The sequence below is a fragment of the Gobio gobio genome (genome assembly GCF_949357685.1).
Source record: "Gobio gobio genome assembly, chromosome: 14".
Lineage (NCBI taxonomy): Eukaryota > Metazoa > Chordata > Actinopteri > Cypriniformes > Gobionidae > Gobio > Gobio gobio.
This window is the reverse complement of record NC_137107.1, coordinates 32,659,769-32,685,560: the sequence shown is the minus strand read 5'-3', so window position 1 is coordinate 32,685,560 and position 25,792 is coordinate 32,659,769. Positions and strand designations below refer to the sequence as shown.

The 25,792-nt window shown below is 36.8% G+C and overlaps 1 protein-coding gene across 2 annotated transcripts; it reads left to right on the top strand.

The window, feature by feature from the left end:
- Nucleotides 1-7,938: 7,938 nt before the first annotated feature.
- On the top strand, nt 7,939-23,071 carry stom (stomatin). Of its 2 annotated transcripts, XM_079835309.1 has the most exons (8): nt 7,939-8,138; nt 9,187-9,219; nt 9,597-9,706; nt 10,964-11,036; nt 15,836-15,918; nt 16,848-17,051; nt 17,571-17,705; nt 19,849-23,071. In XM_079835309.1, the coding sequence occupies exons 1-8, from the start codon at nt 8,078-8,080 to the stop codon at nt 20,035-20,037; spliced, it is 888 nt and encodes a 295-aa protein (XP_079691435.1). In that variant the 5' UTR covers nt 7,939-8,077; the 3' UTR covers nt 20,038-23,071. The 2 variants fall into 2 exon arrangements, with proteins under 2 accessions (XP_079691435.1, XP_079691436.1); XM_079835310.1 differs by lacking the exon at nt 9,187-9,219.
- Nucleotides 23,072-25,792: the final 2,721 nt, after the last annotated feature.

The following is a 25,792-nucleotide window of genomic DNA, read 5'->3' as shown; positions in this document are numbered from 1 at the left end:
AATCCAGTTATTTCAATCGGAATCTACACACTCAGGAATTTCGCGTGAGGGCACACGCAGATTTCACAACAGCTTCAAGTTGATCACACAGATTCACCATGTTGACCAACAGAAAGCTGCTTGGTTTGAAAGTGACTTCTGTGTGAGCTTCATACATCACAGCCCTATTGACAATAGACAATGAACCCTTTTTGGTGGCATAATTTAGCAGTTTTTGTGAAAAATGTAAATAAATAAATAGACAAATTGTGAGATATAAAGTCCAATAAAATTATAAGACATACATAGCCACAAATAGAAATTCACAATAAGTCACAATTCACGAGAAAATTGTTGGCTGTCAACCGATTAATCGCATCAAAAATAAAAGTTTGTGTTTACATAATATATGAGTGTGTGTGCGGTGTATAATTATTATGTATATTTGAAAACACACTCATTTGTGTATATTTAAGAAACATTTGCATGTATATACTGTACATTTATTTATATTATATAAATATATGATATATAAATATAACATTTTATATACATGCATGTGTGTGTATGTATACATACATAATAATTATATACAGTACACACACATATATTTTGTAAACACAAACTTTTATTTTGGATGCAATTAATTGCGATTCATCGTTTGACAGCCCTACAAAAAACTAAAAACTATCTGGTACTTACAACTCTGACGATGTCACTTTGTTCAGAAAACACCTGCAAAAACATAAATGTAAGAAAGAAAGTAAAGTTTGTCAAGACAAAAGGTGATTAATAAAAAAGTACATGCAAAAAAAACAATTGTAACTAAGACTGGAAAGTACATCTTAAACAACAAATTCTTAGAAGTAGAAAAATTACAGTTAGAAAACCCCCAAAAACGTACCAAATTAGAATGGGATGAAGGTCTGTGCCAAGTGCTTGAATGCTGTAGGAAGAAAATTTGGTTCAGAACAATATCACATTTGAATACAACATCAGTTTGTAAAGCCAACATACTTCAGAAAAAAGAAAAGCCTGTATTTGTAAAACTGCTGGTACAGAAACCACAATGGCGCTCTCAGTGGACACCTGTTCTCTTACTCTGAGATGGTGGAGTCTTCAGCCCTTTGACATGCTGTAAACTCTTAGTACAGATGGGATTAGGTTATTTAAAATGCAATATGCCTATCCCATCACCGTATGGCCTGGCGAGCAAATCGCCCACCTTGCGTATGGACTGTAAATCGAGAATAAAGAGGGGACCCAACATCTGTCTCCCTCAGACGAAAGATGGTAGAAACCTGTACGCATGACATGACCATTGTTAGTATGTGCAGATGAGGCGGCTCAGCTAAATTGCTAACAATGAGTGGAGCAGAAATCCCCTCATACAGGGGGCCAAAGGCACACAACACTATTATCATAGTCATTTAAATAAAGTAATCTCATTTTCTGCATCAGCTAGAGGGGCGACCAAATTTACTGACATGCATGTGTGTGTGTGTGTGGTGGCAGATGAAGTGGTAACTGTGTTGGAAAGGGAGGTTGGAGGTTTGGGGTTGAGGGTTATGTGGGATTAGTACTCTTGAACCATTCTGTAGACATTTCCATCTTGTGATACTGTTAAGGGGTGTTTCAGTGTGTGTGTGTGTGTGTGTGTGTGTGTGTGTGTGTGTGTGTGTGTGTGTGTGTGTGTGTGTGTGTGTGTGTGTGTGTGTGTGTGTGTGTGAGCGAGTGGCGCTGAGGTGTGAAGGCGTAATATCAGATCTGACAACAAAAGGATAGTGGAGGTGGAAAAAAAAAACACAGACGCAAGCTGTTTCTATTCTTCTCGTCTTCCGGTCCAGTGGAAAAGTTGATGAAGTTTAAATGAAGCAGAATTAGGAGATCAAGCGGGCAGGCGCGTGCTGATACTATCCGTAAGCCCTCTCCCACAGGATTCCACGGAGCCAGGAATTGAGCGCAGGCCAGCTGACTTGGATGAAATGGAGAGAAAGAGCGGGGAAAAGCTGGGAACGGAGGGAGAGCGAGGGTGATGGAAGGATGAAGCATTCTCTAAATGTGATAATCTCCAATCACCTCTAACATCAATTCTGTCAAGGCCTCGGTTAATGAGCTCACGGCTGCCGGAGCGTCATGCCGCTCTCCCTCGTCTCTCTGATTCCCCCACCCTTGCTATCATCACTGTTATTCTTTTCATTTAATCCTCCTCTCTTCAGCTGATTTGAGCAGGAGGGATGGGAGAAGCCTATTACGCAGGCCTTACTGCTCTCGTCTATCTAAATGCTAACGACGTGAGCACCTTACGGAGGGAGAGAAATGTGTTCGGAAGAACGGGGGCTAATCTGATGATGACTTGAGCGCTCTTCCGTTGCGTTTTATCAAATTATTTGCGGCGACGGAGGGAAGGCGGCGTGTTTTCTTCCCCGCGTGCTGACACTTTCTCTCGGAGGTCACTGGCCCTCATCAACACGCTTGTTTCCACTCGAGCTACTCTGGCCCTTCTGCGGCGGCCGAATCGAGCGCCTTCGTTTTTCAACCAGTTCTCACCCTCTCATATTCGTCTCTCTTTTAATATCCACTACTTAGATATTGATGGAAAAATCACGAGTGTCTTTTATTCCTCTCGTCATTTCTACATGGACTTAGACGGGCTGAATTGATTGGCTGTGGCTGGTGTAGTGGGTTGGAAAGCTTGGGGTAAAAGCTCTGGGTCACCTTGCAACCAAAGCTGTTTTTCTTTTTCATCCAGGAGTCACTGTGTTCGCAAACACATGGTGTTATTAAGGTTAAAAAAGGCACCTTTTTTTTACTGAATCATAAACTTTAAAGCATTTCGAGTGAGTAAATGACATGAGAACTGCATATAACAGAATAACAAGTACACAAACACCCTTCCATGCTACTTGTAGACTTAAAACACAAAGAAATCAGACGGATTTCTGTCGGATCCTAAAAATGTATTATCTTCGAGCCTGAGGGCAATAAATACATCTAAAATCTAACTCCTCTCTCATAGCCTCATGGGATAGTAAAGTATCCATCCATTGCACATATCAGAATCTAGGCAGAAACCGTAAGATATATCAATTTATTTATTTTTCGTGCAAATTTATTTTAAAACCAAAACTGAATAAAAAAACAGAGAAGCTATTAGTTTTTTTCTATCCTCTCATTGCATGCATTATTTCTCTGTTATTATTTTTCAGCATGCCAAAACAAAGGCCTGCAGTGGAAGATGTCCTTTTACGTCCTTTATTGTAAGTTTGGCTGTCCCCAGTGCACAATTCCTCCTCTCCACTGAATCTCCTGTATCAAGGCTGCGTTTGATGATTTCACACAGGCCAATAAAACCGCAGTCAGTAAGATAGCGACTGAACTATCAATCTTTGTAATGCAATCGGTGGATGGTGCACCGTGTGTAAATGTTTGCACAGGCATTCATCCAGACCTGCCGTCAAACCCATTGCATTGAAAAGAGGATCTATCCGGGGCAGCCAGGTCCTTCTCTCTCTTTCTCTTTCCTTTCTTCCTTTCTCTCTCCCTCTCTTTTTTCAACAGCAGCATGGTATTGAGCCTGATGAGCGTATTGTCTTTTACAGCTCTGTGCATTTTTCATATAGGCTCTGCTTTTATGTTTCATCTACGCCAGCTCAAGGGAGAACAGCTGTGTGGGCCCTAGATCTTCTGTAACTGACAGAGAACTCATTTCACTGGAAGAGACGGGTCAGGATGTAGTGAGGTTTTTTTTTTACCGTGCTACCTGCGGGATCTGATACAATCGGATCTCTCTGCCTTCGAAAAACCTCAACCAGCACCATGCACACAGCCAGATAACTGGAATAATAAACAGAAAAATCTGATCTGTGTCAACAGAGACTCTGGATTTGTGCAATATTTTTCAACGTGTTGGGTCCAGTTTTGACAGCATACATTTTGAGTGGGGCAGTTTAGAAGACACCTAGAAAAGATGCATTTAACATGACCTATAAGGTACATAGTTCGGAGCAATCATGAAAAAAGAACAAATGGAAAGTAGGCAAATTAATAAAAGGATAGACTTGAATATGCCATGATAAATGCTGCCCTGTTTTTTCTTTTTTGTTACTGTTAAAATGGTAAAACAAAACAAAACAAAAAAATCGAAATTAAATGGCAGGTTTTGACATTAACAGGGTTTTCACAAATCCAAAACATCCATACATACAAACTGTAGAAGTTGAACACACTTTGGTGTTCAGCAAAATTAATAAATAAGTAATATGAACATGAGCTTAAATTAAAAATTAAAAATATAAAAATAAAAAATAAAAGTAGAAACAATATAAACATGGTAATGCAATACAATGAGGCATTCTTTCAACCTAAATTACTCATTAATTAAAATCTTATATTTAAATATATTGCATTGAACTAAATAACCATATTATATTAATAAAATATATTATATACTATATATATTAAACACACACACACATATATATATATATATATATATATATATATATATATATATATTATATATTATATATATATATATATATATATATATATATATATATATATATATATATATATATATATATATATATACACATATATACATACATACATACATACATATATATATATATATATATATATATATATATATATATATATATATATATATATATATATATATATATATATATATATATATATATAGATATGTTAATGTTAAGATAATGTTCTTAAGAATTTTCTATTCATCAAAAAATCTAGAGGGGCAAAAATCCCAAAATTATTAAGCATCAAAAATGTTTTCAACATTGATATTAAAAAATGTTTCTTGAGCAGCAAATCAGCATATTATAATGAATTATAGTATTGATGCTGACAATTCAGCCATTCATCACAGCAATAAATTACATTTTAAAATATATTAAAATATAAAACAGTAATTTTAATGTATTGCTGTTTTTACTGTATCTTTTATCAAATAATTGCAGCCTTGGTGAGCATAAGATATTTATTAAGAGACTTCTACAAAAACATAAAAAATCTTACCGACTCCACACATCCGATCCTTATCTAAGATGACCAACATTATCTATCTGAGCCATTTTGCTAAGTGTACATCATTTATGGCACTTTCTTTTTAGTATAACTACAATCAAACATACAGGAACATTTAAATGTTACATAGCTGTATTGAAAGCCATATATTTTTAGTATGAAACCACAATAATTGCACATCACGTATCTGTACTGTTGCCCCTACAGTGCCAAATGTAAGTTACAAATGACCAAAAGATCAAACAAGTCTCATTTGTTTGAGGAGTAATACCTCCCTCTTGTGTGTTAAGAGCGCAATTGCACTGAGATACTTGTTTGCTCTCTTTCATGTTAGTTTACCTGTTTTTCCATTAGCGAATTCAGAGTTGCAGAACACATGAAGTGTGATGATCCAACCAGGCTTTGTGTACATCAACGTCATGGCCCTGATTAATATTCCTGGGGGAAAAAACAACAACAAAAAAAACATTAAAAAAGGATAAAGGAAACAACATAGCATTTTGTTCTACATAGGAACAGTGTGACTTGTGTAGAGCATCAATAGAAAGTGCATCTATGATGCTCCTGTTGTCTCCATCGAACCGTGTTCAGAAGCCCGTGAACAGCAGATGATTTTATATGCACCAGAATTGATTTGCGCACTTTTATAGACCTCAAAACCTTGGAGGGATTCTGTCAGCAATCATTAAGGTGGTACAAGACAAAAACAGAGGATCACATGAGAGAATGTGCGATTTACTGAGGAAGAAAGAGAAAAAGAGCTCGAGTGAGAAACCGAGATAGGTAATGCATCAGGCGTGTTTTGTAACTCATCCTCCGTGACTACATGGAGCTCAAGAAAAATCTTTAGCTCTGAAGGAAAAGGTCAAATCCGAGGTAGCCGCTGGTGAGGGAAGAGCATTTTTTCACACATGAGAAGGCAGCGTAAGGCCCTAACAGGCTGCTAGCAGTCAGTGATGTGCACTTCTCCCAGCTTGGTGCTTTGTCAATGTGCTGTGACTAAGCCAGGGGGGTCCCATATCCTCTCTCCTTAGCCTAATTAAAAGAGGATTAGCCGCCATGGAGTCCCAGACCACTCCAGCGAGCAGCGCATCCGTTCCCCTTACTTTCTCAGGATAATCGCACCTCTAGGATCGACAGGAATGGTGAGAGGGGCTGTCTGGATTGACGCCCAGAAAACGAAGGGCGTGAGAGGAATGACAGTAAGCTCCGGTCACTTTGACCATGAGAACATGACTCGTCCACACACCCCTTCATCTCCTTAAAGCCCTCTATTAATATTGAGTGTTACAGTTTAAAAAGGGACATTTATTAACTGGCACAACACACAATGTACTTGAGAACAAATTAACACTCATTTGTGTTTCTCCAACAAAACAGAAAGAGCATATGTGGAATGCTCATCTTGAAAATAACAACATGCTATTATACATGCAAGGGATATTGATTCACTATATAAAATATAGAATGAAAAAAAAAAAACAATGATGCCTATACTTGAGAGTATATGGTGCTGTGTGTCTCAGGGCAAATCGTTATGCTTTAGTCATGTTTTCATAGTACATATCAAATTTGGTCCCAATGTAGTGGAAATGTTAAAAATGATATTGAAGAAAATTTATGACAAAAATATGTACTTTGTATGCACAGGGACCCATATTTGCCATTAAATGATAATATAAGATATTGATTAATCAGTAGAAATCAATCATGACTGAAGACTGGAGTTATGATGCTGAAAATTCAGCTTTGCCATCACAGGAATAAATTATATTTTAATATATAAGAAAATAGAAAAAAGATATTTTAAATTGTAATAATATTTCACAATATTGCTGTATTTTTTATTAAATAAATGCAGCCTTGGTCAGCAAACAGATGAATATTGAAGCAAAATGGTATATATAAAAAAAAAAAACTATATTTGAAAATTCAAAATGAATTCTTTAAATACCTGATTATGAAGTGATATATAATTGTATTTTTAATTTGTTCATCACCTTTTCTCAATTGCTCTATTACAAATTTCCCAGAGCAAGGATATGGAACCAAATGTGATCTTCTCTGCACTAGCTATTTTGGCACTTAATTTTGCAGCTTATCTGTTACCGTCTCGCGAATTGCTTCTTTTCTTCTCAATGAATGGGAATGAAAAGTTATGAATAGGAGCAATACCGTATGCACACACATCACTCCACAACACTAGATGGCAATAGTATTCTTGTTTAAGTCAAATATTGCTTGCAATTTGGGATCCTCCTCTAAGGGCGCAATTGGGCTCAAAGTCAAATGCTTTACATTAAAACCTTTCCCCCCGTGTTACCAAAATGATCTAAAAGCCTAAACATATCACTTCCACGCGTTGAACCCAATATTACTTTAAACTCAAATTAGTTTTAAACTGCCTTACCCTAATACTCACAAATGACTGTGATTGGTCGATGGGTTGTTGTTGACAAACGATGGATAAATATAAATCGGATGGTTATGTTAAGTATATAGAAACAATACATTTTACATCTACTGTAAAATATGCATTTATATACTCAAATGTATACCTAGATAAGTACTTGGGAGAGGAGACTGGGCCAAGTGAGTTCTTTTGGCGCGAGTTCCTTGTTTCGCTTCTCTGATTGGTGGAGAATTATCTGCAGAATTATGGGTTATGTAGTTTTTCACCAGGAATTCCGCTGTTAAACACGATTATATAAAATGAGTTGAAATAATACGGACTGGTAGTTTCAACAAAATCATACATAACCTTTAAAGGTCTGTCTTAAAAGGTTTGAAAGTTATCGTTAGAAACCAATTCCCCTTTGGAGAAAATGAAAGGCATTTTTACGACATCGAAACCCACTACCCACTTCCGTTTTTAGGTCACAGACCAGCCCAACCCCTTCCATTCAAAGGGGGGCTTAAGCGCACGTAGAGTCCGACATGTCCCGTGGAGAAAAACACTGCTGACAAGCGATCTCTCACTTGAAGTGTTTAGAAGATCTACTCCATATCAACCCTGAATAAATCAAAGATATCTCCTACAATGGAAGATGGCAGGGAAACAGCTGCAATGAGAGAGCAAGAAAGGAGGGAGCGACAAATAGGTTGGCTACTACTGAATTATTATTATTATTTATTGTCACGTGTTTGCACCGTTATGCGTGTTGGATATGCGCTGCATTCAGTTCACGTAAAACGAATAAGCTATGCTAAATCGTATATTGCCTAAAAATAAAAAAGCATTAGAAAATATATAAACATTGGAAGTACGTCCATGATTCCCCTTCTTTTTCTTCAAGGTCTGATATTATTGGTAGTGCAGCATGGGTGTGTCTTTCTTTTTCTGTGCCAAACTGGGAAACAACAGGTGCTCCAACCCCAGCAACATTCTTCTGACACCCCACCAATAACTTATGTATTCATCAAAACAATGATCTGATGTTTTGTTGTTTATATATATATATATATATATATATATATATATATATATATATATATATATATGATCTAGTATAGTATGGTATGGTTTGATATAATAGCCTATAGTGTGATGCAGTATAGTATGGTGTAGTGTGTTTTATGGTATGATATGGTGTGGTATAGTAAAATATAGTAAAACAATAATGCATCTGCATTGCTTATAGATGTCTATAATTATTCTGATTATTTGTGTTGGGCAACATTTGGAGTTGCTTGTCATCTTTATGTAAAACTAAACACTTGGTCAACACTGTGTCAAAATATAACCATTGATTTATACGGTATTATTACAGTATATAGACAGTATGTTTATGACAGTATCTTGTCAAAATGCATGGAGTTTAAGATTCAGTTCAGGAGTTTATTCAGATCATGTGGCTGGTGGTCAAAGATCTCGACTGTAATGCAAAGATAGTGAGGTCAGTAGTACAAAGTAGGGATGATTTAATCATTCTACAATTACTGTGATCACTGTCTTGCTCAATAATCATAATCATTAGCATTCAATCTTGTTTTTCTCTGACTGTCCCAGCAGTAAATGTAATTTCCCCTTGGATGTATTTATCTGCTAAAAGACACATTGTATTCCTTATTAGGAAAAATGGGCTTGTAGACTAATAGCTTTAGCCTAGGCCACGCAAACAGTAGCCTTACAGTTACATTTCTCTATAGATCGATGGTGTCACACAATTGATGATAATCCAGGTAGGTGAGATTTGGAAGCAAAGCAATGGCACTTTTAATTGTATTTGTTTGTTAATTTTGTTTTAACTGTAGGGAAGCGTTCATTTGCTATGGCTTGATTTTATTGATGTGGGTAGAATGGCTATGAAGTGTTTTATTTATGTTCTTAATGTTGGTAATGAGCTGCAGAAGACCCTTTATAGATACATATGTAAACTACCACTCTAATGCATGCACTTCAGCTTGAAGCTAAAATATTGTGTTTTTGCATGTTTGAACTCATCAGTTTTCTGAGGTATGTTAGGGTAATGTGCATTTGTGTGTGACTTTTGATCTCTCTTTATTGTATAGTAATATAATGCAAGTTTATGCATGGGCGTATTTGTTTTGCCTTCCAGCCTTGGAGAACACAGACAGTGACATTGGCTTGTGTGGATGGATCCTGGTGCTCTTTTCCATTCTGCTCACGTTGCTGACCCTGCCTCTTTCCATATGGATGTGCATTAAGGTACTTAGCGGTGTCCTTTAATTAGTGTGATGTCGTACAGCTTGTGGTCAAGTGCGTTCATTCCCAAGCAGGGATGATCCTCCAGAAACCACAGCCTTTTCTTTGAATCTTTGTATATCAGAGTTTCCAAGGTCATTGAAAACTTTTGAAGTCTCTGAAAAAAATTGAAATTTAGGGGAAGGCTTCTGTATTCTGGGGCGGGCCAATACTGATAAGCCAATAATTATTTTTATGTTTTGGCATTAAATGGGCAATATTACAATTAAAATAAAATATGAATGAAAAATAATAACTAGTGCTGGGCAATCGATTAATCGCAAATTAATTAATCGCATCCAAAATAAAAGTTTGTGTTTACATAATATATGTGTGTGTACTCTGTACTGTGTATAATTATTATGTATATATAAATACACACATTTAAGAAATATTTGCATGGATTTTCTGTATATATAGTGTGTGTACATGCATGTGTGTGTATTTATACATGATAATTATACACTGAACACACACATATATTATGTAAACACAAACTTTTATTTTGGATGCGATTAATTGATTGCCCAGCATTAAAAATAACACTAAAATGAGACGTTTTAGATGCTACAAGTGAATTTAGGCATCACAACATTATAATGTAATGTATATTCATTTTGAGTTTTGCTGAAGATTACATTTAACAATGTTATTAAATTGTTAACGTTATTAAAGATTAAGTGAGCATTAGACAAAGGTAATCTAAATGTAAAAATAAGGGAAATGAGCATTAAATGCAATTAAATATTGAGTATTGATAAATTGACTGATAAATACTGTATTTCTGATATCAAATGATACCGAAATATTAAAAAAAATCCTATCAGCCAATATGTTGTGCATTCCTAAAAAAATTATATTAAAAATTATTCATCAGCTAGAAATTGCCCTTCATCAGTGCAATCTCTATAAAATAATTGTACAATCCTTATTTGGAAATCATGAACTGTTGGAAAAGTCATGAAAATGAATTGGTCAAAGTGTGTGTGAGAACCCCGTTTTTATTTCCTAAATAAATTTGTTTTTGACAGCCGGCCCACCAAATTGTCCAACTCTCTTTTTCATGGGAAGTGAGACCCTTATCTTTATCATCTTTATCTTTAAAAGGAAGATGACGAAAGCAGGATAAAGGTTGCCATGCAACATCGAAATTGTGAGGCCATTTTAAACTGCTGTAATTTAGCTCTTTTAATGAGATAAAAATACTTCTTGTTCCTACAGATAGTCAAGGAATATGAAAGAGCAATTATCTTTCGCCTGGGGCGCATTTTACGAGGAGGAGCCAAAGGACCAGGTAAAGGAAAAAATCTACATAATTTGATCATTCTGATTTAATCAGTGCTGGTGGTTTAATCGTATCATGTGATAATGATCATGTCTGTAATCAGGGATCACACTTTTGTTGTTGGGTGTGTGTGTGTGTGTGTGGTTAAATTAAATGTGACACTTTTTTCACTCTACTTGTTTGCATTTGTGCTGTGGCCGTCCACCACTATCCCTGGTTGTCACAAGGCAAAACACGCTTGCGCTGTAGAGAAACAGAAGTGATCTCTTTTGCATTTCTGCTGACCCGAGTAAACCACTTTTTTTCAGTGTCAGGATAATTTATTTGAGGACGATATACTGTACATACACAAAAATGCACATTAAAAAATGTTACCTTGCTCACTCATGAGCAAATGTAATAGAAAAATTTATTATATTCAGGAAATGGGCATATTACCCAGTAAGCACATGTACATTTCTGAGACGTCTGTATAATATTATATTACCTGGAAAGCATCACGTTTTAAATAAGCATTTATTTCAAGGGCAGATAATGGTCTTCCATAGTGATCTTCGCAGTTAGATAGTAATAGCTATATAAAAAGGTACTAAAACCTAAGGTTGTAATGTCAGGTTAGTCACATACCTCATACTGTGCTTAAGCCTTCTAAGTCATAAAAATCATTTGACCAGATGACTGTTAACCATCCATTTTGTTTGTGGCCCTGCTGCCATGAGGTCATGATGTCACAATGAGAATTCTGGTTCAGGTTCCACACAGCACTGTGATTATAGGATTTTCATGGAGGTTGATCTTGGCAACTGGGTATATCTCAATGTTTGGTAACTTAAGCTAAAGTACACACTGTATTTATTGATAATCCTCCTCAACTATTCTTTTCTTCTTCCTCTTCCTCCTCATCTTTTTCTTTTTCTTTTCCTTACCTTCTTCTTCTAAAAGATTTCAGCAAATTCATTCAGCTCAGACCATTTTAACAGATGGACCATCAAACTTTCTTTTAGAGAATAATTCAGCCTTTAGCTACGCCCACATTTACAGCGAAATTTTGTGGGCAAAATCTAGTCATTTGAGTAGGAATCCGTGCGATCAGGACTTTCATGTGAAGGCACGCATATTCCCCACGCAGATTTCGGTCTTGTTCAAGTAGGTCACACACATTCGCCACATTTACCAACATAAATTTTTTGAAGAAATTTCAGATTAAGGTTTAAAAAAATTTCCCTTTAAAGGGATGGTTCACCTCATGTTTACTCGCCCGCAAGTTGTGTCAAACCTTTATAAATTTCTTTGGAAGATATTTTGAAGAACTTTTGTAACAAACACTGGTCGGGCACCATTGACTTCCATAGTATGGAACAAAAATACAATGGAAGCCAATGGTGCCCCACAAAATAATTTTAATTTTTTGGGTGAACTATACCTTTAACGTACATTTTTGGAATGTTTTCCATTCAAAGTGTAACCAGCAATGATGACATCATTGAAATATTTACATACTGCGGTTGCAATTGGTCTTCTTTCTTGTGTTTATTTGCATACTGAATTGTGGCGTTCTTAAATGTAAAAAAGGCGGTAGAATGTTAAAACCTTTGCACAGGCAACAGATGAAAAAGTTCTGATGCTACATTTCATTTACGCAAAATCTAAGCATACCTAAAGCAAAACTATTCTTTCACTGCTTTAGCAAACACTGACATTTCCTTTAGGATATTTAAATCTATGCGTTAAGTTATTAGATAATGACACTACTCAGTGGCTGTGATTGTTGTTGGTGTCTGGTGTATGCTGTGTTTTGGAATATGAATCTGCAGGGCTTTCCTTCCAGGAATGAACTTATGAGGGTAGTGTCTATTATTAGAGTTAGTCAACCTACTTTAACCCTAAAAGTCAACAGAGGCGTTTCATTTAGTAGTTCTTTTTTGAGGCAATAATTCCTTCTTTATAACTAGCTAGATGTCATTTATACTATAGTTTAGGCCTGAAAAGTAAGCTTGAGTTCTTGGTTCTCTTTGAGGCTGCTGGCTGGGGTCTGTAAACAATCTGCAGTGGCTCCTCCTCCATGGCTGTATTTAGGGTGGAATGTGAGTGGAATTTTACACAGTAGAGTATACAAACCTCTGAACACAGACTAACAAAACCTCAAGACTGTTTGGAAAACCTTCCATTTTAGATTGTAAACTGCAGGGATGACAAATGAAACACATTAACTACTACTAAAGCACCAGCACACACCACACACAGACCTGCTTGTCTTCCTCGTCACATATTGCCAAACTGTTCTTATTGTTCCTTTTTTCCTTCACAGCCTTTTGATTCCATACGCAGCATTTTTCTTGTGCCCATGGCTGCTTTTTAATTAATTTATTTTCATTTAAAAGTTTTTACAATTATTTTACTAACTAACTATACTATATGTACACTCACCGGCCCCTTTATTAGTTACACCTTGCTAGTACCGGATTGGACCCGCTTTTGCTTTCAGAACTACTTGAAGTCTTCATGGCATAGATTCAACAAGGTGCTGGAAACATTCCTCAGAGATTTTGGTCCATATTGACATGACCGCATCACAGTTTCTGCCGATTTGTTGGCTGCACATCCATTATGCGAATCTCCCGTTGCAGCACATCCCAAAGGTGCTCTATTGGATTGAGATCTGGTGACTGTAGAGGTCATTTGAGTAATAGAGAACTCATTGACATGTTCAAGAAACCAGTTTGAGGCGATTTTGAGCTTTTGTGTCATGGCACGTTATCCTGCTGGAATAAGTCATCAGAAGATGGGTACACTGTGGTCATAAAGGGATGGACATGGTCAGCAACAATACTCAGTATTGTACTCATATTTTCTTTTTTGGACCATTCTCTGTAAATCCTAGAGATGTTTATGTGTGAAAATCCCAGTATATCAGCAGTTTCTGAAATACCCAGACCAGCCTGTTTGGCACCAATAACCATTCAAAGTCACTTAGATCAACTTTCTTCCCCATTCTGATGCTCAGTTTGAACTTCAGCAGATCATCTTGACCATGTCTATAGATAGTCTACAAGCTTAAATGCACTGAGTTGCTGCCATGTGATTGGCTGATTAGATATTTGCGTTAAAGGTTTAGTTCACCCAAAAATGAAAATTCTGTAATTAAAGGACAACTCCGGTGAAAAATGAACCTAGGGGTAATTAACACATGGTCACCGAGTAGATCGTTCTCTGGGGATGCGTTTTCATGAAAATCGAATGTAAAGAGTTTTATCTCTAAAGACAGATTAGCTTATAACGCTAGTATATGGGGCATAGAATAAGTAAAATTAAATCGCTAGTTTACAAACAGTTTAATAAGAAGATGCTTTATAAAGACAGTACATTACGCGTATACAGACAGGAGCCATCTTGGAAAACAGTCTCGACAAGTCGAGAGGTTCTGACTGTTTTCCAAGATGGCTCCTGTCTGTATACGCGTAATGTACTGTCTTTATAAAGTATCTTCTTATTAAACTGTTTGTACACTTACAAAGTTCTCAATGCTTCGGTTTGCATGTAGGGACCCTCATTATGCTACCGTGTTAGTGTGAGGCTATTTTTGAGCCTTGTTGTTGGTATTAACTATCGATTTAATTTTACTTATTCTATGTCCCATATACTAGCGTTATAAGCTAATCTGTTTTTAGGGATAAAACTCTTTACATTCGATTTTCATGAAAACGCATCCCAGAAAACGATCTACTCGGTAACCATGTGTTAGTTACCCCTAGGTTCATTTTTCACCGGAGTTGTCCTTTAATTACTCACCCTCATTCGGAACACAAATGAAGATCTTTTTGATGAATTCTGAGTGTTTTCTGTCCTCCATTGACAACTAAGCAACTGAAACTTTGACGCTTCAAAAAGTTCATAAAGAGATAGTAAAACTAATCCATATGAATTTGGCGGTTTAGACATGATCGCTTTATATGATAACAGGTTGAATTTAAGCTTTTATTCACATAAAAATTAATCAGTTGTGGTAAACCAACGGAATCTCAAGCATGTTCGCTTGACTTTCTAAAACCAATGAGGTTTATTCTAGCATGTTACACAGCACATTTGAGCTTCCGCAAGAGGTTTGTTTGTCAAGCAAGTTTGTCCGTTCTTGCTACCTCGCTTAATACATCTGAGATGATTTGACAGATCCCAGATCTTTTAATCGTGATAACTGATCTCTGGCTAATTTGGTTCTTCAAACGAATTTGTCGTACGACAAACTCGTACGAAGAACGGTCCCCAGGTTCGGTTAAGCTTCTGTTTATGTTCACTAACTAATGTTTATATGTGAATGAATAACCTAAATTCAAGCTGTTCATTATATAAGACGATCAAATCTGTTCCGAAAATTTGGATTTAACCACTCAATTCATATGGATTATTTTTTACAATCTCTTTATGAACCTTTTGAAGCGCCATATTTTCAGATGAGTAGCTGTCTATTGAGAGTACTACTTCATTAGTTTTTTCCGAAGATGAAAATACAAAAAACATAGTATAGTATATGTTGATTTATTTACATCATTCAGAAAACCTAATCCTATAAACTGATATTACTGTTCTGTACTGTAAATCATTCAAGCAGATGCAAGTGCGATCATTCATTAAACACGTGAATGCTGTCAGCTGAGCCCAGTTGGCGGGGAGAGTGGTATTTGGTAGATTGCCAGTTGTGCACTTATTGAAGATTAGGTCTGTGTTTCCAGGAGTTACTGATTATTATTAGTGTCTGCTGCTGTTATGTGACTTAAATATTTTGTTGTATTTGTGTGTTTTGCCTCACACAGGTCTTTTCTTCATCTTGCCGTGCACAGACAGCTTTATCAATGTGGATATGCGCACCATCACCTTTGATATCCCCCCTCAGGAGGTGAGATCACATGCACAAACATGAATTTTCAACTTTCTGCCTTTTTTTTAACCCATGACCAGAATCAACTGAAGTGTTGCCACAGTTTAATGTGCAGGTTCTATGAGCAAGCTTTTTATAGGTTGATAAAAAAAAGTGCAAATAGGTGGTTGGAGCTTGTTCTGCAATTCATGCCACTTGTGGTGCAGAACTTACATATTTAAATGACAAATATTTAAATCCTTTAAAGACAATTGTCATATGCACTACCAGTCAAATGTTTGGAATAATTATGATTTTTTTCATAAAGTCTCTTATGCTCTTCAATGCTTCATTTATCTGATCAAAATACAGTAAACACTGTAATATTGTGAAATATAATTACAATAGAATAAAACATTTTTTTTAATTTTTAAATACATTTTTGCTTCTTAATATTTTTCTGGAAACTGTTATACATTTTTATAAAGTATTTATTTATTTCCTTTTTCTTTTCTTTTTTCTTAACCCAAACTTTTGAAACTTTTGATAGATCACGGTTTCCAGAAAAATATTAAACAGCACAACTGTTTTCAACATTGATAATAAAAAGAAATTTTACTTGAGCATCAAATGCATATTAGAATGATTTCTGAAGGATCATGTGACACTGAAGACTGGAGTAATGATAAATTTGCATCACAGAAATAAATTATAATTTTAAATATATTTTAAACATACATTTTAAACATTATTATTTATAATGTAATATTATTGAAAAACTATACTAAATATAAAACAATGCAAAACTATACTACTGGTTAAATGTTTGGAATAATTAAGATTATAAGAATATAAGAAGTTTTATATTTAGTATACTTTTTTAGTAGTATGGTTGTTTTTCTTGTGTTTTGCAGAATATCACCCTGTGGTGATGTTTTTGATTAAATAGCCTGTGTGCTTCCTTATAGGTTCTGACAAAGGACTCTGTGACAGTGAGTGTAGATGGTGTAGTCTACTACCGTGTTCAAAACGCAACATTGGCAGTGGCCAACATTACCAATGCTGATGCGGCCACTCGTCTGTTGGCACAAACCACCCTGAGGAATGTGCTGGGCACAAAGAACCTGGCAGAGATCCTGTCTGATCGTGAAGAAATCGCCCATAGTATGCAGGTATCACACTAAACACATACAAACATTGTAAAAACAAGAGTTTCACCCAAAAATGAAAATCGAAGCTTAAAGGGTTAGTTCACACAAAAATGAAAATTCTGTCATTAAATTACTCTAAAAAAGCTCTTCATTTGTGTTCCAAAGATGAATGAAAGTCTTACAGGTTTGGAACAATGGTGAATAAATGATGACAGATTTTTCTTTTTTGGGTGAACTAACCCAAATATGACCAATCTCTCGTCAAATTGGTTTTGCTAGACATGATTCAAGCAGACATGTCTTCAGGCAGTACAGTCATCGTAGCTCAGCCGAGATGCTGACATATCTAGCTCGACTTCACTGCTAGCGCCTTCCCCAGTTTGCATGTGTCCCCATGTTCGCTCATTCCATCTGACATCCTTAAAAAAAATATGGTGAACATTCTTTATGGCAGGCACAGCGCTCAAAATCCTGAGGAGCATGAGGCTTTAAGGAATCTCTGAGAAGTGTTTAGAATTTACTCTTTTGTTTTTTCCTCAGTCCACGCTAGATGATGCCACAGATGACTGGGGTATTAAAGTGGAACGTGTGGAGATTAAGGATGTGAAACTGCCCCAGCAGCTCCAGAGGGCAATGGCTGCCGAGGCTGAAGCGTCCAGAGAGGCCAGAGCTAAGGTAACGTGCTTTTGATGTGTAAGGGCTAGGGGTCAGAAAGAGGATGAACATTTTTATATTAAACCAAATCAGGACGGTTTAATGCCTTGCTTAACATTATAAGTAGAGTTCAGGGGAAAAATGTAGTAATTAAAAATTAAATCACATATACTCAACAATGGCAGCTATCTTGGCTTCAACAGGCCTTACTTGCCCTTGGCCAACGCATTTACCAAGATAGGTAACTGTTGCCTTGGCAAATTCACATTTAGCCAAATTCAGAGTTAGAGGCACTTTGCTCAACCGTTCCAAAAACACATTTAACTTTTCAAGGTGTTCTTCCCTAGTGTCAGAATATAATACAACATCATCCAAATATACCTCATTGGTCACTTCTGACAAAACTTTGTTCATGAGCTGTTTGAACATAGCCGGTGCATTTCGCATGCCGAAGGCCATCACAGTACTGCAGGAAGGAATCAGGAGAGACAAATGCAGATATCTCTATATTTCTATCATATTTCTTCATTACCCACTGTTGCAATTTCCTGATTAGTCTTGGGGAATGCAACAGAAAAATGGATGGTGGTGAGTGCATGTTTAACACCATGAAACCACCCCATCTCCAGCCCCAGAATTGTTTCACAACAATAACCCAAATAACCACATTATTTTTCACAAAAGAAGAATAGTTATTATTTATTTCTTAAAAAAAAAAAAGAGGGTATCAGATTCATAAGGGGGTATTGCCAAAACATCAAACATAATCAAACTCCTCATTAACCAAACTACCTAAACTAAAGAAAAGAAAACTTGTGTACAGCAAAATAAGCTAACTTCCTAGCTAACATAAACAGGAGAAAAATAAGTCCAATTAAAAATAAAAATGGCACCCACCTCCCTACTAAACCTACAATAAAGAAATAAATGATTAAAGTAGTAAACTTTATGTAAAACAAAAACAGAACAGATGAATCAAAACATACAATAAATTATCATAGCAGTTAACACTTACTTCTCCCTTTTAAGTCTCAATCATAGAGTGTTATCGGAGAGAAAAAAGGAAATTACCTCATTTATGTTGAACTTATTGAATTAGAGTTTAAGATAGACAGAGCTACCAACTACTTGCTTTAACACAACATCAAGTCTGGGGTTGCAGATGAGACCTCAAAGCTTTTGCACACAGTCAAGCCACGACCAACTAAAATACTCTCCTTCTCCTCCCATCATCCAATCACAACAGGGTATTGATTATTGAAGTTAGATCGCAATTACTAATCCAACAGAGAGAGAAAGAAAAATCCCTTACAGCTCTGGATGTAACACCACACGCACAACAAAATATAGTCTAGCATAATGGATAGATTTAGCTGGAAACCCATTAATCGTCTTTTCATGTACATGCATGTACATACTGTAGACCAAATTATTATTGGACTGTGAGGGAGCTGAATGTAAACTTTCACTGTTCTGTGGCAAGACCAATACTCTCATAGAAATCCGGAAGTGACAACTCCTTTCCTGTTTCCACTTATTTATATTTTGATTTATGTGAGAGTCTGTATTTTGGCATTTCCAGCTGTATGCTTGGTTACCCTCTTCTGTGTGGAATCGAAGTTGCCCCCCTTAAAAATATACACATGCTCTCAGAAGAACATGGGAAAGGAAGTTTAATGAGTTTATTTTTGGTGCACAATTACTCTTCAGTGCTTAGTTCAGATACAAGTATGTTTTCTTCAAATCAACCCCCCCCTGCCTACATCAACCACACAGCGAGAAGCGGAAAACCACTGTCCTGGTTAGTAAAAGTACAAAAATGCGTAGATGTATAGCAGGGACTTTTATAAAAAGTAATGTACAGTAGTGTACATATTGTAATTGTAAATATTTTTATTTGAATCATTATATATTGTTCGATCTATACATTTTGTGTTAAAAAAAAATTTGTTGACATTTTAAGATTCCTATTTTTTTCACTTGGTCCAATGTACAATCTGGGTCATAAAGCAAAACCATTTGAGCTGATTAAAAGAGCTGTCTTAAAAGAGAGGCAAAGAGTGGGCGTCAGTTTGAAACTGGAAGTTTGGTGTGGTATATGCGGTATTCGCGAAAATCAAGACGCACATGTTTTTTCCTCACACCTCCTCCTTGCTCTCTGTAGGTGATAGCCGCAGAGGGAGAAATGAATGCATCACGGGCACTGAAGGAGGCATCTCTGGTGATCGCAGAGTCTCCCTCAGCTTTGCAGCTTCGCTACCTCCAGACCCTCAACACCATCGCAGCTGAGAAGAACTCCACTATCATTTTCCCTCTGCCCATTGACATGATGCAGGCCTTTATGAAGCACTGAACTAAGAGCCACATAAGGCCACCTATGCGCACACACACACACATACAGATGCATCCATGCAGAAATTAACAGACTGACGTTACATAATATGCACTCATGTGAGTATAATGTACAGCGGGGTCCTGAAGTCTGAGACCACATTCCAATCTGCTACTAAAAGCTACAGTAAGCGATTTCTGAGAAACACTGTTGGAATTTGAAATCAACCCAAACAAACACACCCTCCTTTCATTGCTCCACCCCCAAAATGCACAAACACGAGATGCAAGCGTGGATGTTTCTTTATCATAGCTGAAGTGAAGCAAAATGGTGCTTCTCGAAAAATGAAACGAAGATGACGAACGACAAGGAAGAACAAAAAATTAACATCAAGTACACAAGAGTATATACAAGCAAGAGTTCATTGTTAGTCGCCAGCAGCACACCAGCTCCAGACAAACAATGATACTCAACACTGCTACAACAACAGCATATCTTGGTTCTGTGAAACATAGCAAAACCAATGTTACTCACATATGGAGCAGAAGCAACGCAACCTCTGAATCCATTTTCAGGCCTTCCCGCTTAGGTCTCTCCAGCACTGGGGTGCGTTTCCCATACAACGATGTAACTCGCTGCTTAACTACCATGGTAGGATGCATCGTTGAAAAAATCAACTAGTCACGACTTTTTCCCGAAACGCATCTATTGTACAACAGCAGCATGTCTTACTTGCTCACAGTACTTGCTTTGCAGCAGCAACAATAATAACAGCAGCAGCAATAAAAGCAGCAACAGCATAGCAGATCTATTCCGCCAAGACCAAATATTAACATTGTCATACCCATTACCGTGCTAAACACTCTGAGAGTTATCTTGACAGAACTTCTTTTAATGATTCCGCTTGAGATCGAATTAATGCTCGATTTATTGCTGTAAATTATGGACATGGCATCTGAGGACTAATTTTTTTTTTTTTCTATTATTTTGCTTTATTTACAGATTCAATTATAGGCTTGTTCTTATGTTCTAAAGCACGTATGCACACGCACACCCGTCAAAAATGATGCTTTAAATCTCTTCATAAACTAAAAGATATAAATGACATTTGTATATATTCGAAATAAAAGATATAGATTGTACTGAATGTCAGCTTGCTTATTTTGCTCGAGATAAGAATTTATTAAGTCCAGATGTCATGCAAACATGAAACTATGCTGCTTATCACAGATCGAGAGCTCAACTTTGCAATGCTGTTTGCGAATGTCCGTTGGAACTATGCTTTCAGGAAACACTCGTTGAACTATGCTGATGTGACCATAGTTGGCTTTTGGGAAACGCACCCCTGGAAAGCTTTTCTAATATTAATGCGGGTCCTAAAGCTCTTGCTTGATCATAAACCTCCTTTGTCCAGTTATATTTCTCTGACCGTGTCTCTTTTGTAATGTCTCTCAGCCATCTCCCTTTCTACAGTCTTTCTTCAAATCCCCCTCTTGCGCTCTCTCTCTCTCCTTCCCCATTATGAGTGGACGCGCCCCCTACTGCTGATGTGACGCTCTGTCCGATCCACTTTCAGTAGCGTTTCTCAGAGGTCACTTACTGCAGCTTTAAAATCCTGAACATTTTAGGATTTTGGAAAATCTAAAACTAAGAAACATTACATGAAAAGAAGAAATATTGAAGTTTTGAGGTCACTAATCCAATAAGCAAATCAGATATTCAAGATGCGCTTTCGATCATCTCAAATTATGCTGGAGAACATGACTATCAAATTTGTGGAGTTCATGCAGCTTGAGTGCTGCTGTTAAAGCAAAAGACAGAATACATTTTTCAATTTTATCCCTTTTCTAGTATAACATATATTACAAAATGCAAAATAGTTTTGTTGTGCAAAATTTCAGACTTTTGTACCCCACTGTACATACGCACATACACGCTTGCAGCCGTTTTTTGATGTATGATCTATAGATGTTCCTAGTAAAAACTTACCGGATGTCTGAAGAAAATCTGATACAGCTAAAAAATATGAAAGTGATAAAATATTTTTTAAATAATTGATTCCAAAATCATTTTATGCCCCTGTGCAAAAATAATTTTAAACTTTTTTTTTGTGTGTGTGTGTGTGTGTGCATGCTTGTTGAACCAAAAATTTGGACTTGGAGTGAATAAGCTTTGCAAATTGAAATTAAAATTGCTTACAATTTTCTTTGGTTGTTACATAGTACAGTGAAACAGGCCAGAGATGGTTGATCTTTAAGACATTGATTATTCCAGTGTGTGTGGTTTGCCTTTTTTGGTTGATAGTTTATGGAACATCTCCTGGTCATATGAGTGCATGTGCTTGTGTGTGTTTCACACTTGTGTGTTTCGATCTGCTTGATTGCCAAATAGATAACAAACCGTCTAAAGGGATATTTGGATAGTATCAGATGACAGCAGTGCTTGTTGTGCCTATACCAGTTTTTCTTGCTTTCTCAAACCTTTATCAATGCTTACTTTTAATGTATAAAAGCCTTAAGCCATATCCATTTTAATTACTGAATCAATATTTACAGGTTTACATGATGTTGGTTGATTTTTAAAACCACAATGCATTACAGATCTAGTGTTTATACATCTATTTCCTATCACATTAATATTTTATCAAATCTTTTATCTGCCAGACATTTTCATGCATGTAATATAATATTTTTTATAATATCGGACTGCAGCTGAAAACAAATTAAGGTTATAGAGGTCAATGTTTGTGTTTGTAATGAATGTATTTGCTGCTTCAAATGTCAGAGGATGGAATTACAGACTCGTCAAAGATGTGAATGACTTGCAGTGCTGCTTAGTACTATATTTCTCAAATATTTGTGTTATCACCCTGTATCAATCACAATTCTATATATATAATTCTTTAGTCTTTAACTGATATATGTTGAATATCTGTAGTTTTTGCCAGCTCACTTTTATGTACATTGTAATATCGAATGTTTTTTGTTTGCATTGCACACATATTTTTCATGTACGATTGTCCCATTCTCTTAATAAATCATACTGTTTAGTGTCATCTTTCTCATGATTTAAAGGTCCCATGGCATGGCATTTTTCTATTATTTTATAGTGTTTCCTGAGGTGTACTTATATTGTTAGTATGATTTTTACATCATAAAATGTCATAATTTAGAAATAAAAGGCATTTTTTCTATACTGCTGTTTGCCCTGTGGCTGAATGCCCTGCTTCAAGAGGCGTGTCTGCTGTGAGACTTCAGTAAAAACTCCCACTGTTGTGATTGGCTGACATTTTTGCATTTTAAATGAGCGGAGGGGGCGTGGTTTAACGAGGCACGAGCAAGCACGAGTCTGCCAGAGACGGATGGACCTGTGTTCACTTCTCATCAGTTCTCTCAGCATGTCTCAGTTCAGGGTGAACTGTTGTAGTTACTAGAATATACTTCAGGTTATTAGTTTATTTCTAGTCGGAGGGGCTGTCACTCATGTCAGAAAGTTAGTAACTTTAGTAAATTATGGATCAGCGCTGACTCGAGACGCGAACCGTTTAGAACGATTCAGTCCGATTTGGTGAACTGGTTCGGTTCACTAAAAAGAACCGATTCAAAAGAATGATTCGTTCGCGAACCGGACATCACGGAGACGGAGCGATTGCTAACAAAGTTATTTATAGTAACTACTACTGAGTTATGAGAGCGCTGTCTGTCAGCGCGAGTTTATTGTGCTTGTATCTGAGAGTTCTGAATAAACACGAGTCCCAGTCACGCCGAGTCCGTCTTCATCATTATATGCAGCAATGTACCATTACAGCGAGATGAACGAGTTAGTAAGTGTTGAGTATAGCATTATTTCTAGATATGTTCCAATCATATGATAAGCGTCAGTGACGCGCATTGAGTAACGTTACACAGCGCAAACAAAGACACAACGATAGGCCTTTATCACACTTCCTATTTCCGGAAAGCGAAGCAGTGCACCTCTACTTCCGGTCCCATCGCGACTCAATCAAAATGCGGGTGTAACTGCAGCGATCCCGTGCTCTAATACTAAATAATGACATCCTTACCTCAGATTTGACCATTTCCTGACACTAAAAGAATAGAGGAGAGCATGGGTGAGACTGATATGGTGGGATGAAGTTGTATGTTTGTGTGTTGTAGGCCTATGCATTTCCAAACTGCGGATGTTTACGTCTCATATCGTCAGCCTGCTGAAATGTTCCCATCCAAATGTGCATTCTGAATAATAAATTCATTTCTAACCTGCCGCAGTCCAGTGATTGTCTTCTCATTAACATTAACATCAACGTTTCTCTTGCCAATCATATTTCATACCTGTTGTTACATTTTTTAATTAATTTGACTGATAAACACCCTTACGAAAGTTAACCATGGTTTTATTATAGTTTTTTTTTTTCGTGGATTGACTACCATTTGTATTAGTTTTACTACAAATACCATGATAAACTACAATAACCATGTTTTATTTTATTTTTAATAAAAACCATGGTTCATTTTCTTGTAATAAATAGATGAATGAATGCGCGGTAACTGCCTTAAAGAAAGTAAACAATGTTAAGCATTTAATTAATCTTAAACAGTAATACGTTAACAGCGTGACTGAATTTTGGCATAAATGTGTGAATTACATATACTGTAGGCTACAGTGAAATGATTGTCATTGAAAAGTGACAGAACAATGACTAAAATATTAATACAAATCAATATGTTCATTCAGATCTTATTCGTCAGGTCTCACACACACTTAATCGCGGACACTATTTAGACGTGCACTGACACCGTGTGGTGAAATAATCACGTATGTTTACGACCCTCGGCTTATGTTGGATTAAAAAACGACAAGTTCAACAGAGTTTGGAAAATCCTGAACACAGTAATGATCAGTTTATCTCTTCTCCTGTCTCGGAAAATGTCTGGATTTTTAAATCATCCTCCAGATGCTTATTTTAATTGTCATTTGTTCAGCTAGGTGTTCACAGCACATTGAAAACATGCATAACCGGAAGAATCAGCACACTGCTTCGACGCGCACTTCCGGTATTCAATTCCTCTGTAATCCAGTTTATTGTGGGGAAAGCTGGCTAGCCTAGCCCAGATATGCTCACGCTTACCCTCCTTCGGCTTAATCTCACGCCGCGTTTGGTGCCTCCGCTGTGGGCCAGATGCAGTAACTTACTGGGGGTCGGGGATGTTGAAGGCCGAGCTTCGGTGTGTGTGTGGTTTATCTCTAAAGACGTGACTCTGCTGGTGTTGAGCAGAAAAGACTATATGCACATTTAAGAACAGATAGACGCGACGAGGACGTACAAAAACACTGACTCACAAGATAGAAAACACCTTTCTGTCGGGAGACAGAGAAGCGGCAGCGTGTGCACGAATAATAAATAATTATCTACACATCAGAAATCACTGATCACAGATCAGAAGGAACTGAAAAAAGACTTCTGTTTTCATTTGTACATCCAAACACTGAGAAACTGCCAGCATTCACTCGTTCACAACCCATGATCTCTCGAGCGTTTGCATGGGCGTGCCAGATTCTCTGGGCGGAGGAAAGGGAGGTAACCGTTCCTGCTTGGACGTCAAACCAGGAGACTTCAGGATTGGCTCGTCTGGCCTGTCATTTTCTCAAAGGCAGAGAGAGACAGCCAGAACTCGGTTTTACACCGATCAACATTTCTATCCACTTGGGGACAATATTCAGGCTAGGGGAACTCATATTAATGTTGAAAAACCTCATAAAATGGAAATTTCATGCC